General features: G+C 44.4%; 1 protein-coding gene across 1 annotated transcript in view; it reads right to left on the bottom strand.

Annotated features, from left to right (window-relative positions):
• The window catches only part of herc1 (HECT and RLD domain containing E3 ubiquitin protein ligase family member 1), a gene marked incomplete in the record, with an annotated part of 98,122 nt that overhangs the window by 34,192 nt on the left and 48,434 nt on the right, over positions 1-15,496 (bottom strand). Inside the window, 23 exon segments of the mRNA XM_042213905.1 lie at positions 42-216; positions 671-871; positions 969-1,021; positions 1,212-1,480; positions 1,799-2,025; positions 2,126-2,247; positions 4,620-4,875; positions 5,131-5,247; positions 5,445-5,611; positions 5,707-5,917; positions 6,025-6,298; positions 6,551-7,178; positions 7,999-8,558; positions 9,103-9,186; positions 9,301-9,540; positions 10,888-11,058; positions 11,136-11,246; positions 11,334-11,440; positions 11,525-11,680; positions 11,915-12,087; positions 12,168-12,405; positions 12,646-12,766; positions 14,575-14,790. Of these exon segments, the coding sequence (XP_042069839.1) occupies positions 42-216; positions 671-871; positions 969-1,021; positions 1,212-1,480; positions 1,799-2,025; positions 2,126-2,247; positions 4,620-4,875; positions 5,131-5,247; positions 5,445-5,611; positions 5,707-5,917; positions 6,025-6,298; positions 6,551-7,178; positions 7,999-8,558; positions 9,103-9,186; positions 9,301-9,540; positions 10,888-11,058; positions 11,136-11,246; positions 11,334-11,440; positions 11,525-11,680; positions 11,915-12,087; positions 12,168-12,405; positions 12,646-12,766; positions 14,575-14,790 (4,877 nt within the window).

The following is a 15,496-nucleotide window of genomic DNA, read 5'->3' as shown; positions in this document are numbered from 1 at the left end:
TTTAGGCTAAAAAAGTATTTCCAGCAGATACAAAAGGCTACCTGACGGATAGCAGGGACAAGGCTCTCATCACCATTGTCCTGGCCAGCAGCACCTGAGCTGCAGCGGTCACCCTCCTCAGTGCCATCACTCGGTCATGGGGGTTCTGTAGGGCTGCTGCCTGCTCACCGAGGGTCACCCTACCAGAAGAACTCTTGTCCACTGAGGTCTGACAGCCTGAACACACAAACACACACTCAGTTTACTGCCACTACAGTCACAAACACCCAACTTCTAAAGATAAGGGGCCAAGTTTGCTTGACTGTACCAGGGCGAAACGCTCTAATGGCATTGAATGACTTTCATGTGAAGACTGAAATTAAAAGGTGTGGACACAGTTATTTTTGTGACCTCACATCTGATCTGATGGTGAATTCGTGTGTTTTTTTTCTTCGTATCTCAGGTTAGGTCCCTGCAAAGTATTTTGTGTTTAACGGCAGACCTGTCTGTAATAAAATCCTGCACTTCACCCTAGCATCATCCACATAGTCACCACACAGTTTTTAAGGAAAGAGTTTGGCCTTATATCAGGACATGTTGGTTCTATTTTAGCTGGTTCATTGATCTGAACTGCTTTGCTGCCCAGGAGAGGAACACATCCCCTACACGGTAATTACTGATGTTTTCTAACCTATCTGCAGTAAAGTCTCCTCCATGCTGTTGGTTGCCGTCACCATGGCAATAGAGGCTCCCAACGGGTCACTATCTAGAAACTGGACAGCCTCGGGGACAATCCTGCGCTCGCTCAGACCCAAAGGGCCAGCCAAAAGCTCAAACTCCTCCTCCCCTGTCAACTTCTCATCTTCATCGACGTCCAGCATGTCCCAATCCTCTGCAAGACCGAAAGACAACAGAGTTTAAAATTGAAGGAAAATTCTAAATCTGTTGTGTCAGTTCAACGCATCACATCCACAGTCACCGTGCGTTACCTTCATAAACACTGTCTTGCTTTCCCAGAAGGTCGGGAGCCTGTCCCTTGTATCTGAAGTCACACCACAAAATAAAATCACACAAAGATTCTAATATAATATAAATAAGTGCAGAAATATTTTTTATTATCGTGCTTTTCAATAGATTTTCCCCCTAATTTAAAACATCATTTCATTGCAGAAGTGTAAAAATCTAATCAACTTCCTGTTGCTTTGTCGGCTGTCACACACAGGAGTGCACACCTTTCCACAATGGGGACTTTGGCTTTGCTTTTGATTGCCAAGTACTTCTCTCTGCAGCCGCCACACAGCAGATAGTAGGGGTTTCCACTCCCACACTCCCCACCGAACCAGCCATCCACGTAGGAGCCGTTGCTGCGGTAGCCTTGCCGGTTGGCGCTGCGCCCACAGCCCGGGTGGCTCTTCTTCATGTGCTGATTGAAATTGGCCACGTTGGCCTCACACAGCTCGCACACTACCACTTCATCTCGATCGTCTGTCTCACACACGTGCTGTGAGTTGATGTACAACAGACATGAAGATGTTTTAGAGAAACAATACACATTCATGCAATCTAATCTGAACCTCTGACAGATATGAATGAGCAGCCAGTTATCAGTACTGAGAATAAAGATCGAGTTATCCAAAACATGAATTTCATTAGTTGCATGATTTAAAGTTTCAGGGGCAAAGTCCTAATGCAGGAAGATTTCATGGGTAATGTTTAACCAAACAAATGGGTTTATTTCAACGTGCATGTAAGTTTACTCGACGCAATAAGTGATGAAGCGAAACCGCAGAACCGTGATGGCAGCTCTAAAGTCACACACCCATGTTGGCCAATCCAGTACCTCCGGGATCCACATTCCCAGAATGTCAGTGTCACTAGCGAGGTCTTGGCCAAACATGGCCTCCATGGTCTCCTCATCAAGGTCCATCTCCAGCTCTTCATCCAGGTTGAAGTCATAGAGTGCACCTGGGTCTTGTTGCTGCTGTAAGGACGAGACCTCCCGACGTGACTGGCTGTGGTGGGCCTGCACTGAGCGGTACAGTCCAGCTACAAAAGAATCAACGTTTCCCATGAGCTTCTGAGCGGAAGATAAACGTTCACTGTCTTGTAAAGAAAGGTAGGATATACACTTGTGAAATATTCTCACCAGCACGAGCCAGCAGTGTGCGTGCAGCCAGGTCAAAGCGGTGTTTCCTGCCAGCAGCAGAGCGGCCTCTGAGTGGGGCACTGCTGGATGCAGATGCATTGTCCTGCTCCAGACCTTCAGGACTAGAAGACAAAGTATACACGCTTTAGAGTATTCATAGTCGCAGAGTAGCTGACATTTTGCAGAAAAAGAAACACACTCAATAAACACGTCATCCCGTGTCAGGGAAGTAGGCTGGGCACCTCTGTTCTGTGTTGGGGTGACTCTCAGTACTTTCCATTTCTCATTTGGGAGGGTTGTAAAAGCACCACAGACCTACATTCTCTAACTTCAGACTCAGCAGAATTTCTTTAAAAAGAATCTTTTTTGTCGTCAGTTGAATTAAACAGTGAGTTTAAGTTTCAAACAAGAGAAAATGCATCTATGTGAGCGAGCTCTAAATACTTCGAGCAGCTTGGCCATAAATATCACGCTAAGTTTTAATGATTAAAAAAAAAAACAACAACACTTGGGTGCAAAAATGTGAAATCACTTTGGATTTTCTCTCATCTACACAGGTTTAAAAGGAAACGTACTCCCTCAAATTTATACATACACATTACTAATATTGGTGAGATGAGCCTTAGCAAGACCAGATGCTTTTGGTGACCATAGACAACTTTCTGACACGATTATAACTAGGGCTGCTCGATATAATGATATATATCGGATGATGATATGAAAACGTCTGTCGTGGTGTCTCAAAATAAACTGTTTACGGTAATATTTTGTCATCGTTCTGATGTCACTGTAGTGGCTGTATTCATTTCTTAAAGTTCTCTCTTTCTCTTATATGTAATATCACCACACTACGGACGGACAAGCACCTGTTTTTATGCGTTGTCATTAGCAACAACGACGGTAACAGCATCGCATGGCTCCGCCGTCCGTTTGATTATTTTCCGCATAAACCTTTCAAAATAAAGCTGAAGATCCTGTCGAGATTTTTCAAAATAAACTGAATTATGTGAAATAGCATGCAGAGTGTTTACGGACGAGAAGCTAAAAAGAGCCGTCAGGTGCTAAAAAATAAACCTTAGAACAGGCCGTGTATAAGTACTCACAAAGAAAATTGCGGCCGTTTCAACTTATGTAACACTCGACTCCAGCTACACGACGCCCAGCTGGAAACACTTCACGCAAGTTGAGTTGCTCGAGATTCACAGAATATACAGAAAATATAAAATTTTGTGATACATGTCGCTGTCGGGACATGAGACAATAAATGAGATTTTGGTCATATCGCACAGCCCTAATTATAATTGGATATTTGACGCTGTTCTTCACAGAACAGTTCATTTAAATGAATCGATTTCTCAGCCCCGCCCGTCGAGCTATACGATAACCCGACGGGCGGGGCTGAGATAGATTTTGGTCGCATGACCGGAGATATCGCTAGCTCCGGGACATCGGGCTAGCGATTTTGCGAGCCCTGTTTTGTGTTTTTTCACTTTAAATTGGTTTAAAAAGAAAAAGCTGAAAATTTAAATAGTTAAAAGTTGAAATGTGAATAGTTGGTTTTTTTATTATACGATTTATTTATTACATTTTATGTGGCGTGAATAAATAAAAGTATAGTTACGGTGGCCCCTACAGACAAAACACGTACAAAACACAACAGAAGTGCTCCAGGATGCTAGGGGGCAGTGTTGAGCTTTTGTTACTTAGTGGCTACACAAGCCAGCAAGTACCAACGACCGGATTTGGTGTGTGGTAGTAACAGGTAAATGAATTTTAAATTATTTGACTATATATGAGTGCTTGTGTATAAATACACAAACAATACACACATGCTTCCAATTGTGTAATTTAAGTGATCTAGTAGCTCTGCTTTGAAGTTCAGTTAAAGCTAGAAATGTGTTTTGGAGTTTGTACGTGCTTTGTCTCACCGCATATATTTATATATAAACATATATAAATAAAACCACTTTCTTTTTTTACATTAGTAATTCCTTTTGTGCGTAATTTTATATTATTGTTAATAATAAATTAATTAAAGCAACAAAACAACCTGAAGAGCCGGTTGGGAGCCGAAAGAGCCAGAAATCCCATCAGTATTTCTTAGATCTTCACGGAGTTCCTTGGACTTTTCCATTTTTATATCAAAAGGGCGAAGCTATCAGTTGTCAATCATGATCAATAATAAGGAATGAATAGGCTTCGGCCTTATCACTGTAGAACCTTCAGTACTAGTTAAAAGACTCAGTTGAATGTATGTTTGATCCTGTGTGGATTGGAGAAAATCCCAAATAAATTCAAATTTGTGGACCCAGTTTTTTTTAATTCATTAAAGACGCCTGGAATAAGAGCAGTTACTGTGACATACATGTCCATGATGAGTGTATGTGAACTTCTAACCACAACTTTTAAACATTACTTATCCTACTACTACTCTACTTAATTACTGTTGTAATTAAAATGCAACACGCTGCGAGCAATGAGCACCCTGTTGTACCTTTCGCTGAAACCTTCCTCCACTTCGGAAGTGTCTGCGCTGGCTATGACCCCGGGAGAGCACAGATATGAGTTTTTATCCAGAGACTTGGCTCCAGTGATTGCTGTGGCACCAGGACAGGACGAGTCGGGGGCTTCACCGCTGACACCGCCGCCTCTGGCGTGGGGCTCATCGTGCTCGTCCTCCGTTCCTGGATGTTCGATCATCCACATGGCTAGCACGGTGATGTTCTGAGCATCTACCTCTCCTCGAGCACCTGGGATAAAAACATATCATAACAGGTCGACTATTTGTAGGGGAAATCTTGTTATGCCACGTCACAGACACGTAATGACGCACAGAAACTTTGTTACACAGGAGGAAAAGGTAGGGAGCATTCTGAGAACATTCAAGATTTTAGGTAGAAAAAATAAGTCAACATCTTGATTGTTCCTGGAATATAATCTTTTTACCCTGACTTCATGTATTTGTAAATGGACAACAATGGGCCGGTTACTGCAGATAGACTGACCAGTGGCTTCCAGAGCTTTAGTGATCTGGCGCAGGGAGAAGCCCATCTCCAACAGAGGCACAGCAATCGCAGGTGGAGGGGGAGACGTGGACAGTCTGCTGCTGGGGTCCGACAGGGCTGAAGGAAACAACAATGACATCATCATCATCGGGGTCAGGCGGCTGAATACAGTATCAAAAGATGCAAAAAGTAAAACGGAATTATATTAAAATATCTGTTTGTGTTTTCTATTTTTTCAACTTTTCCATAATGGATAAGGTCCAAGCTTTCCACAGGCCAACCAAAGAATACTCCTTGCAGTTTGGCATACTTACAGGTACCTGTTCTGTTCTGTGGTCTGGAGGGCTGGGAGTCCGGAGAGGTGAGGCTCTGTCTGCGGCCAACCTCGTCTGACGGAGAGGTCGGTAGGGATGACACTGGAGGAGTCTGGGCTCGACGTGTCGGAACAAGAGTGGTGGTGGGGTAACTGGAGAACATTTGCCTGCAGGTGGATTCAAATAATCATCTGGCTTTAATCCCACACGGAAACAAGGCTACTCGTTAGCACTAGCTAAATAACAATATGTGCCATCTGACCTCAGGAGGCTGAGAGGCATGACTCCTGGAGACTCCGAGGCAGGGACGGTCTCTGTATCAGTGACAGGTGTGGTAGCCGTGGTAGTGTCCTCCAGTGAGGAGCTCATAAAGGAGGTGGTGCTGGAAGCTGACGGACTGGTGGTGACGGGGGTTTGTGCCAACTGTTCCCCCTCTGTAACTTCCCCCTCACCTTCAGGTTCACTTCTCACACCTGTGAAAGAGATAAAAAAAGACAATTTGTAGCTTTATTCTATGTGGCTTGATTATAAACTGGACTCTTTTAGGGGTTTTGAACTGAAACTATCTGCATGTTCTCACCAGCCTTTGCTTTCCCACCACTAGGCTCCTCCAACAACCCATTTACAACCAGCTTGTAGATCATAGCCTGCGCCCTCTCCAGGTCTGCCAGTCCCAGGGCTCGCTTGATGGGGGAGCGCATTACTGCCCGCTTCACCATGTGACGCATGAGGAACTGCAGAGCTGCCCGCATCTCCACCTCGTCCTGGTATACTGGTGAGGTGGCAGCTGGGTTTCCACTGGTGCAGGTGTTCAGATCAGCGTTGTGCCCACTGGGGGTTGCTTCTGGTAACACCTGGAGGTCAGGACAGAACTGGTGGTTAGAAATCTCGTAATATTTAACTGAGATCTGTTTTTGATTTCACCAACTTCAGACAATGTATTTACATATGTCTTTAACATACTTTACACATGGTGGAAATGCAAACAAACGTTCACATTTCTGTAGAAGTCAAAGATTTCCTGTAAGAATTCCTATGAACTGCACAGCACGCCAAGTGCATGGACTGCTACAGCTTAAGTAAACGTACTCGGCAGGCTTCTTTACCTTTGGTATGAGGAGCAGCTCAGCATACTTGCTGCAGCTCAGCAGCGCACTGAGGGTCTTCATAGCTCCCAGGTAGAGGTAGGACAGCTGCACAGCATGGATCTCTGACTGAGTGGTGATGGAGGAAGGAGAGGGCTCGTGACTGCGGCAGCCATGATCATGGCCTTTCTTCCTGTTCCCATCAGCAGGAGCAGGAGCAGTGAAAAGTGTTTCATTCCCACCTACCCCGCCTCCAGCCACAGAGGAGATCTCACCCTCTGACTTTGAGTTGGGCGCCACGTGTGCTTTCACCTCATCGAGGCTGTGGGACACTCGTAGGTCAGAGGTTGTGGCAGCCGAAGGGGCTCCAACGTTATCTTTTGAGTCGTTACGGTTGTGCCCTTCGCCGTCGGTTTTCTCCTCGCCGCCGGTCGGCTCGTGCCCAGTAGAGGGTGTGTTGCGGTGCTTCTTCTCGTGGCGTCGGGCGCTGAGCTTTGTTGTAGTATCCTCGTGAATGCTGGTAAGGTAGGTGAGGTCCAACAACAAGGAGGCAGTGAGGCCACGGAAACGGGCCACATCAAAGGGCAAAGGCTCGCACGGGTCCAGGTTGTACAATGGAGTGTCACTAGGCGACCAGAAAGTTGGGAAGCTTTAATAGAAGGGAGTGGAGAGTGAAAAGAGACAAGGGAAGGAAACACAAAGTGAGGGAAAGGGTAGGAGAGAAAAGGCACAGCATGCGAGACAAATAAAAAGGTGCATTATGTGGGTATCACACGTGACCATCCCAGAAGAATGTACGGACGATGAGTCAAAAGCCGAGGTCAAGATGTGAAAGAGTAAAACGGAGCAAAGGAAAACAGAGGGTGACATGATGATTTCAAAGGAGGACACGGCAGAAAACATGAAGACACATCCAGAAATCACATCCAGCTCCATCTGTGATGTCGACACGTTCCAGTAGACACGTGTTCTTCAGCAACACGAACACGTGTCTAGAGGACAGCTCGTTTCACATGCCGTGCAAAGTGATGTTACTCTTTTTTAACCCCTGAAGTCATTATTCCAGAGAAACAGAACAACGGTTGCAGCCTAAGCCTTAACCTCCTAAGACCTGAACTCTTTCATGGCATACGTTCTTAACTTCTTCTACTATTTGGGCTGTTTGGAACTGATGAATGTAAAATCTTGCTCTCTAAGCGCCTGATATCCACATATGAGGGCATTCGTTTTGCATTTCGAACGGTGGCAGTGTAACGTCCTCGTAAGTGGATATCAGGCCCTTGTAGAGCAAAATTTAGTATTGTGGTCTAGACAACCCAAAATGTGATGTCCACATATGTGGATGCCAGGTCCTAGGGGGTAGAAGTCACTCGGCACTTTGTCTTACGTCTTTAGTATGTCCTAAACATATATGCTTTACATTTAATAAGAATAAGCCAATAAACAGCAGAAAACTTTTCATTCGATACCTGATAGTGACCTCGGCTTCATCCCACTGCACCTTAGCTGAGGTACTGCCTTCCTTCGTCACACCCAGCAGAGTAGCATGCCTCCCGGTCTGTTTGTGCACACATCTGCCTCCGACCCGAAGTCCTGCGTCCGCCCCCCCGATCACTGCCAGGACAGGCCACACCTCTGTGCAGAGGGTTCTCAAGTGGTGCTCCGACAGTTCCCCCAAGCCGTGCTGCCGTCCGTGGCGACCTCTCTCCTCATCTGTCCGTGTGGGCGTCTCCTGGCTTTCTCTCTGAGTGTCGTGCTCCTCGCGGCTCTGCACCGAGCGGCTCTTTTTCAGCCTCTGTCCTAGGCCGCCGCCAGAAGCGCCAGCTGACTCTCTAAAGCACAGTTTGATTTTGTGAAGTCGTTCAATCATAGTCTTGTTTATGCGATGGGTCCAGTGGTCAGTGCGATGTAGGATGCGGATCAGCTGTATGGTGGCTTCAGCCAGCACTGTGGCCACAGGGCTGCAGACAGGATCCCCAGGTAAGAGGTCTCGCGGTGTTCCCCTCATTTGCATGTCACATATCTTAACCTAGAGACCGAAGATAAAGACAAAACATATACAGTAACTAACATATACTCAGAAACAGATTCTTTGAGGTGATTTCAGGTGTTTTAAGTGTTTAATCAACGGTTGTTAGATGAATGTAGATACAAACAAGTGTCTGAGTAGTCAAAAATCCATAATGTAAATTTGACTATTCGCAATTCAACAATTCTCTTTTTGGGTCTCTCACAAAGATCCAAAGCTGACAGACCTCATCAATAAAAGATTTCATTTCATGTCGATGACATGTGCTAATTACTTGTGATTGGTGGACAATATTAGCCTACATGCAGGCACATGAACCAGCGTCATGTGTCACATTAGTTTTGCACTGCACGATAAAAAGATCTAACGACTTTAAAACTGTTTATTTACTGTTTAATTACTTTTTATAGTGAAGATGAAAACACACATTACAACATGTGAAATGACTTCACAGATATCTTAAATGAATATTTCCATTAATTAATTCAACACTCAGCCTCAAAGAGTGAATGTTCAAAAGGACGGACTCAGTCCAGCCACCTACCTTCTCTCCTGGATTACTGCTGTAGAACATCACACAGGGATAGAGCTCCGTGGCATCCACGTCCTCAAAGGCCAACTTGGGCTCCTTTGGAATCAAACGTTGATAGTTAGAGAAAGAACTATTGATTTCTAACAGGAGTCTAACTAAAGTCTTTTCACTTGCACGAATAACTGACTGCTCTCCTTTTTCACCCCTCACCTCTCCGTTCTTGCCAAAGGAGACCGTTCTTGCTTCCATATCCAGAACGCAGGTGATGAAATCTCCCTGAGTAAAGCTGCTAAGCGTCAGCGTTTGCTCCCCGTTATGATAGAGGTTTCCGCTATACGCTCGGTACAGCCACATATCCGATGTGGTGCGATGGTTGAAGTCGTGCACGGGCCATCGTGACACACCCACGCATGTCCCCTCGTTGCCTCGATTTTCCTTCACAATGTAGAACTACGGGTGACAACAAACAAACTCTGAAACACGTAGGGAGCAAAATAAAAACAAAGGCCACCTCTCCCACCTCTGTGTTACTGATATTTAAAAACAAAACTATGCTTTATTGTTATATAAGGAAATCGAGCAGAAAAATTGACTAAAAACAATATTAATCTTCTTTTTTGAGTGTTCTCCAACCAGTGTTGGGTCTGCGCCTCAGCAGACTCGCTGGTTCAGAGACTTATTCCCGTTAACGAAGCAAGACGAACAGCTCGACCAGTTCTTCTCACGCTAGCTTCCCTGCAGCCTTTTATTTCTGTGACACACAGTTTACACAAACAGTTACTTTGTTGAAATAAGTGGATTACACGGCGGTCTCTTCCTGTTTCATATGTTAGGCTACGCTCTCTCTGTTTTTGGTGATTCCACGCCGGTGGAAACCCAAACAAACACGCAATAAGAGGATCTACTGCCTGTGTCTCGATCTCACTGCCCATGTCACCTCTACTTGTGGCCGCATAATGACGTGAAGAAATGTTTTTAAAAATTATTGTTCAATAAATGATTTAATATGAAGGCAATAATGTTACAGGCATCGTCCTAAAGCATGCAGCCTGATGGGCAGTGTAGTCCGTGCTGCAGGGAGGATGGACTGCCATACCTGTGATGTGTCTGTGAGCGAGGAGGGAGAAAAAGGAAAAGTACGAGCTGTCACCGAGCAGAAACGGGAGCTGGAAGCATGTAAATATAATAATAACCACTGCAGCCTGATAAGCCCAGCTGTGAGTAAGCTGTTAAGACTCGACTGTACACCGTGTTCCTGTTTTCCTCCGAAACAATAAGTCAGTTGCAGCAGCCTTTCAACGCCTCTCTCTGTCTCTCGCTAGCAAAGTTGACCCAGACAACAAAGTAAAGCTAGTTTTCAGCTACGAGCCCGACACGAACCCGACGTATCAGCCAGAGGTCCCTTTACTACGGTTCAGAGCCGCGGACCTGTTTTATATACGCGAGGAATAGTTTCTATACGAGATCACTGCAGAAAGTGCAGCCTTACCTAATGTCCACCTACTGTTACTCATTTATATTAAGATTTAAACATCTAGTTGGTGTTGGTGTGGAGAGTAGCCTTCAGTAATAAATCACACAGCAGTAGTGCATTCATGTAGTTGTAAAAAGCATGATAATATATTAAGTAATCCAAAGTATTCAGAATACGTTACTCTCATTGAGTAATGTAACGGAATACGTTACAAAATACATTTTGGGACATGTAATCTGTAATCTGTAGTGGAATACATTTTAAAAGTAACCTTCCCAACACTGCCTCCAAGTAATAATGAGCCAATGAGAAAAATACTGTACCTTCCACTGGTAGCATCCAGAGGAGATGCCAGTCGAGGCCAGGCCGTAGCCTTTACCCCCGCTGCCGTGTGTCAGCCCCTGACTGTTTTCCACTACACAACACTGAGCCTTTTCTGGGTCAAAGGAAATTTCCTGAATGGGAAGGTTCTCATCTTCCTCCTCTGTATCTCCCTGTGAATTCAAGCAGCTGTCAGCTACATAAACAAATAAAGATAAAGATACATCCACTGCTAGGTGATCCTGCACACCTGTAGTTTAAGCTCCTGAACTTTTTCTTTAATCTGGATCGAGTGTTTGGTTTGAGCAATGGGACCTTCCCACATGCAGTCAGACAGCAGGGAGAAGAGCCGTTCAATGACCTAGAGGACAAGAAAATATTAAAGCTGGCGGACTGACGACAGTCATGTAGGACAAACTGAGGACTTGCACAGAGAAACTATTAGCACCTGTGTCATTTGGTCATCTTCCATGCTAGCCTCGCAGGCAGGCAGGACAGCCTCCAAAACATGAAGAGCTAGAAGCCGAGTTCTCAAGTTTCCCACCAGAGGAACACCTACATTTAATAACCAGAGGAAACGTCATTTTCACTTATGTTTATATTTGAGAAAGCACCATACACGATAGTAGCTTCTCGTACCTGAGCAGCACTTCTGCGCTGCAATGTTCAGCAGCACCTCAGTCCATTTGGGGGATGCCATCTTGGACTGGATGGCCTTGGAGGACACCACCCTCCTTAGGAAGACCAAGAAGTCACCGAGGTGCAGTTCAGCTGTATGCTGTTTGCGCAGCAACGCTGAAAATCAACAAAATTGCAATAAGTATAATAACAGGTTGCACTTATACAAACACAAAAACGGACTTTCTTTGAAGCAAATACTGTTCACACCACATCATCTAAACCTCATGCAAAAGTGCATCACTCATGTGAGTGTTGCTAAGTCAATGACTTATACATCTCAAGATTTAAAGAAAATAAACAAGCTTTAAACAAACACAGAGATGTAATGACAACAAACGCGAGTTTCACCTCTGAAGTCTTTCCTTTCAGAGTCGGCGCTGTCCTCATGTTTGCCATCTTCCTGCTCTTTTCCAGCATGAAGGAGACTAACTCCTGCCTGAGATAACAGGTTTTTCAGCTGACTGCAAAGCAGGTCCAGCAGTGACTGGACAACCTTGGGACTCAATTTGTCTGCATATGTTCTGCAAACACAAGGAAAGACACTGGTGTTGCACTGCTTCTGATTTACCAATTCCTCTACTGCACCTTGTTGAGCGCTTACCCCGTGCTGATGGCGAGTATTTGCAGCAGCCGTGTGGAGGCCACCTTCAGGGCAGTGCTGAGCTGAGACACGCCAGGTTTTTGCAGGAGCTGGAGGGGCTGCCCCAGCATGGTCTCTGTCCCGCAGAGCTGGGACAGCACATTGAGCAGCCCACTGGAGATGGCCAGAGACACATCCACTGGCTGGTAGCGAACGCTCAATGCAAACACAGTCACCAGCAGGAGGCGCTGCTGAGCTTCTACGGTGACAAATGAAAAGATCAAAGAAAGGGGTCAAATAGAAGCTCACAGGCTGGGCCTTGTGTTTTAGAGGTTTAGAGTAAGGCCGTTAAGTTCTCTTTTCAAAACACGATTGGAAACACAACTTCACATCTACCTGCAGGTGAAGCTATCGCCTGAAAGTTCTAATAAGCTTTCATAAATGTAAGCAGTACAGCTGTGAACACTCCTCAGTTCTATACAGCAGCACTCTGGATTACCTATGTGGTGCTTGTTTGCCTGAAGTGCTCTTTCCAGTGTGACAGACAGTTGCTGGTAAATCTTATGGACAGCCGTCTGGATTTCCATTTGGAGGCTCCTCTTTGCTGCTTTTACACCATCCTGTCAAAAACAAACGCACAGCCACACAAAGACAGAGTTCAAAACAACAAACCAGTCAGTCCTTTACACATACACTGAAGGTGAAAATACTGACGCACCTCTTCCTGTCAAACAAATACAGAGATCCTATATTGAGGATACAGCGCATCACAATGAACCGGTAAACTCCTTTTGTACTGCAGGCAGCCACTCTGAGTTTATGTGCCAGTGTACAGAACTTAATCCCTGAAATATTTTATATAAAAAAATAAGAACAGAAGGAAATCTCACCACTACCACTCACCCGTCAATATGTGTCTTATATGAGTGGACGAGTCAATGAATTCACTTCTATCCAATGACAGCATTACTAAAGTGAGTTTAGGATATCCTAAACTTTTCTGCTGGTAACCGCTGCTGTTTTTACCACTGTTAGCTGCTGCTAACTGATGGTATTGAAACTGAATTTGAAGGTGATTTAGCATTGTTGGACTCAAACGCTCGGTAAATAAATCCTCATACAATGTGAGAATACAATCAGACTCTTCATCAGAAACAAAATGTGACTTTTAGGCCTCGAGCCTAACGTTAGCTGGCATACTGTTAGCGTAGAGGCATGCTAATTGTCAGCTGTCCAGAGGCAAGATGGTTGCATGTCTAATCAGCAGACAAAGAGCAACTGCAACAATGTTGTGAATAAATAAGTGAGTTTATGGAGTTTCGTGTGTTAGAGCCCTGACCTCAGCTCAGCAGATGATGAAGTATCCATGTACAAATATTAAATGGTCATATATAGTTTAAAAGTGATCTTAAAAATATATAGTTTAAAAGTATAAGTGATCTTTAAATGAAAAGTATGTGGCTGGTCTCTTGAGACAGACACCCTCTCTATTTTTGATCAAACTTGTAGGCAGGGCTGGATCAGGTCACCCTAAATCAGTCCTTAGATATGGTGCTACAGAAAGGCTCAGGCTGCTATTTCTCCACGTCCTTCAGTTTATGTGCCACAACTGAATGCTAGATTTTGTCTGGTCACTTTTGGAGTTGCATTGCTGTGGAGATAATTAATATCAACTCCAGAAGAGTCAATTCTTCAATTTGGGCTTAATTAATAATATTTTAATAATTAATATATTAGTATAATATTGACTGACATACTGGTCAATATTAGGTTTTTGTCAATACATTGGTATCTGCATTTATACTGGCCAGTAAATGAAAATGTAAAAACGTAAATAAGACACACGACAGAGGCAACTTGTTATGAAGAGAAAACAAGATTAAAAAAGGTCATTGTCACGTTTGTTTTAGTAAGAACTCATAAATAGCTTCATATAACAAATTTTAGTGAAATCAGTTTGTCAATGATGTCAGCTGATACATTGTGTTTTTAAAACACCAGAAATCCACACAGTGCCTGGAGGAACGCAGAGCAAACAAAGGGACAAACTCAAACCCGAACAGATAACCCTGCAGATCAGAACCACATTCTGAGCATTAGCAGAGCGAGCGGGACTTCCTGGTGGTTCCAACACCCAAATGAACCAGTGATGTATTTGGATGATGATCGTTATTAACAATAATTACTTTTGCAAACCTGGATCTATGTTGCCATCAAGAAAGGACAGCAAAGTTGAATCATTTCATTGGCTGGCCCGCTACGTTACTACTGTGACACCTATTACGTACTTGGATTTTTTAACACACCAAATATCCTGTAAAGACATTAAGATGCAAATCTATGAGATAACAGATAATGCCTATCATCTCACAAATTGTCCAGACACTCGCAATTCGAGGTATTCTTCATCCTGTGATGAGAGCCATACCTGGTAATGATGCAGCTGCACGTTCTCTCTCTTCAGCACTCCAGTTCCCACAGTGCCAAGGCCAAAACAGCCAGCCAGGAACTGCAACCTGACAGAGGTGAGCAGTGAAGAGGACTGGAAGACTGCGCTGGATCGATCTGCATTGTTCAGTTGGCTGCCCTTCTCCTCCATGCCTGAGATCAACACCACGATCTGGTGGAGTGCTTCCAAACGCAGCTGGACACAGAACACATCCAACACTCAAATGAATATTCTGAATACTGACTGATAAGATAGACGTAATTAGCATCAGTAACACTGGTTTGTGAAGCCCTGTTACTAGGCCTGGAGCTGTAGATGTTTTTAGCCAATAAGTATAGCCTAAATAAGTCTTTACAAGGAAGCTATATTTGAGTGGGTACGGCAAGCCAGGAGGTAGAGCAACTGGGAGGTCGGTGGATCAATTCCCGGCTACTCTAGAGCAGCGTTTCCCAACCACTGTGCTGCGGCACATAGGTGTGCCGTTCCACCTGATTATTACTCGAAGCGATCGGTGTGAGTAACGGCCAGAACAATTACATTGTCTTCCACTAGAGGGGAGTACAACTACCTGCTCTAATTAAATGGGTTGTCAAATGCCAGTAAAACAGGAGAAGACGAAGAAGAAATTACATAATAGTCACGTAACAGCAATAGATAAATATCTGAAGAGGAAAAGTAGTCAGCCTGATCTGGTTCCTGGAGAAAATGCTGACCCAGATGAAGGCCTTAGGATGAGCAGTGGTCAGAAGAAAGCACAAAAGGTCTACTGGTGACAAACCGAGCCAGTTTCGCTACGCGTGGTGCTCAGGGGAAAATGATCAATATGCTTTTTGTGACATTGTTGTTTAATGGTGTGCTGTGTGATTTTTTTAATGTGAAATATGTGCCGTGGCTCCAAATG

Source organism: Haplochromis burtoni, unplaced genomic scaffold (genome assembly GCF_018398535.1).
Source record: "Haplochromis burtoni strain Fernald_Lab_line unplaced genomic scaffold, NCSU_Asbu1 Contig_495, whole genome shotgun sequence".
Classification (NCBI taxonomy): Eukaryota; Metazoa; Chordata; class Actinopteri; order Cichliformes; family Cichlidae; genus Haplochromis; species Haplochromis burtoni.
The sequence above is the reverse complement of the archived record's forward strand: the minus strand, read 5'-3'. Positions and strand labels throughout refer to the sequence as shown.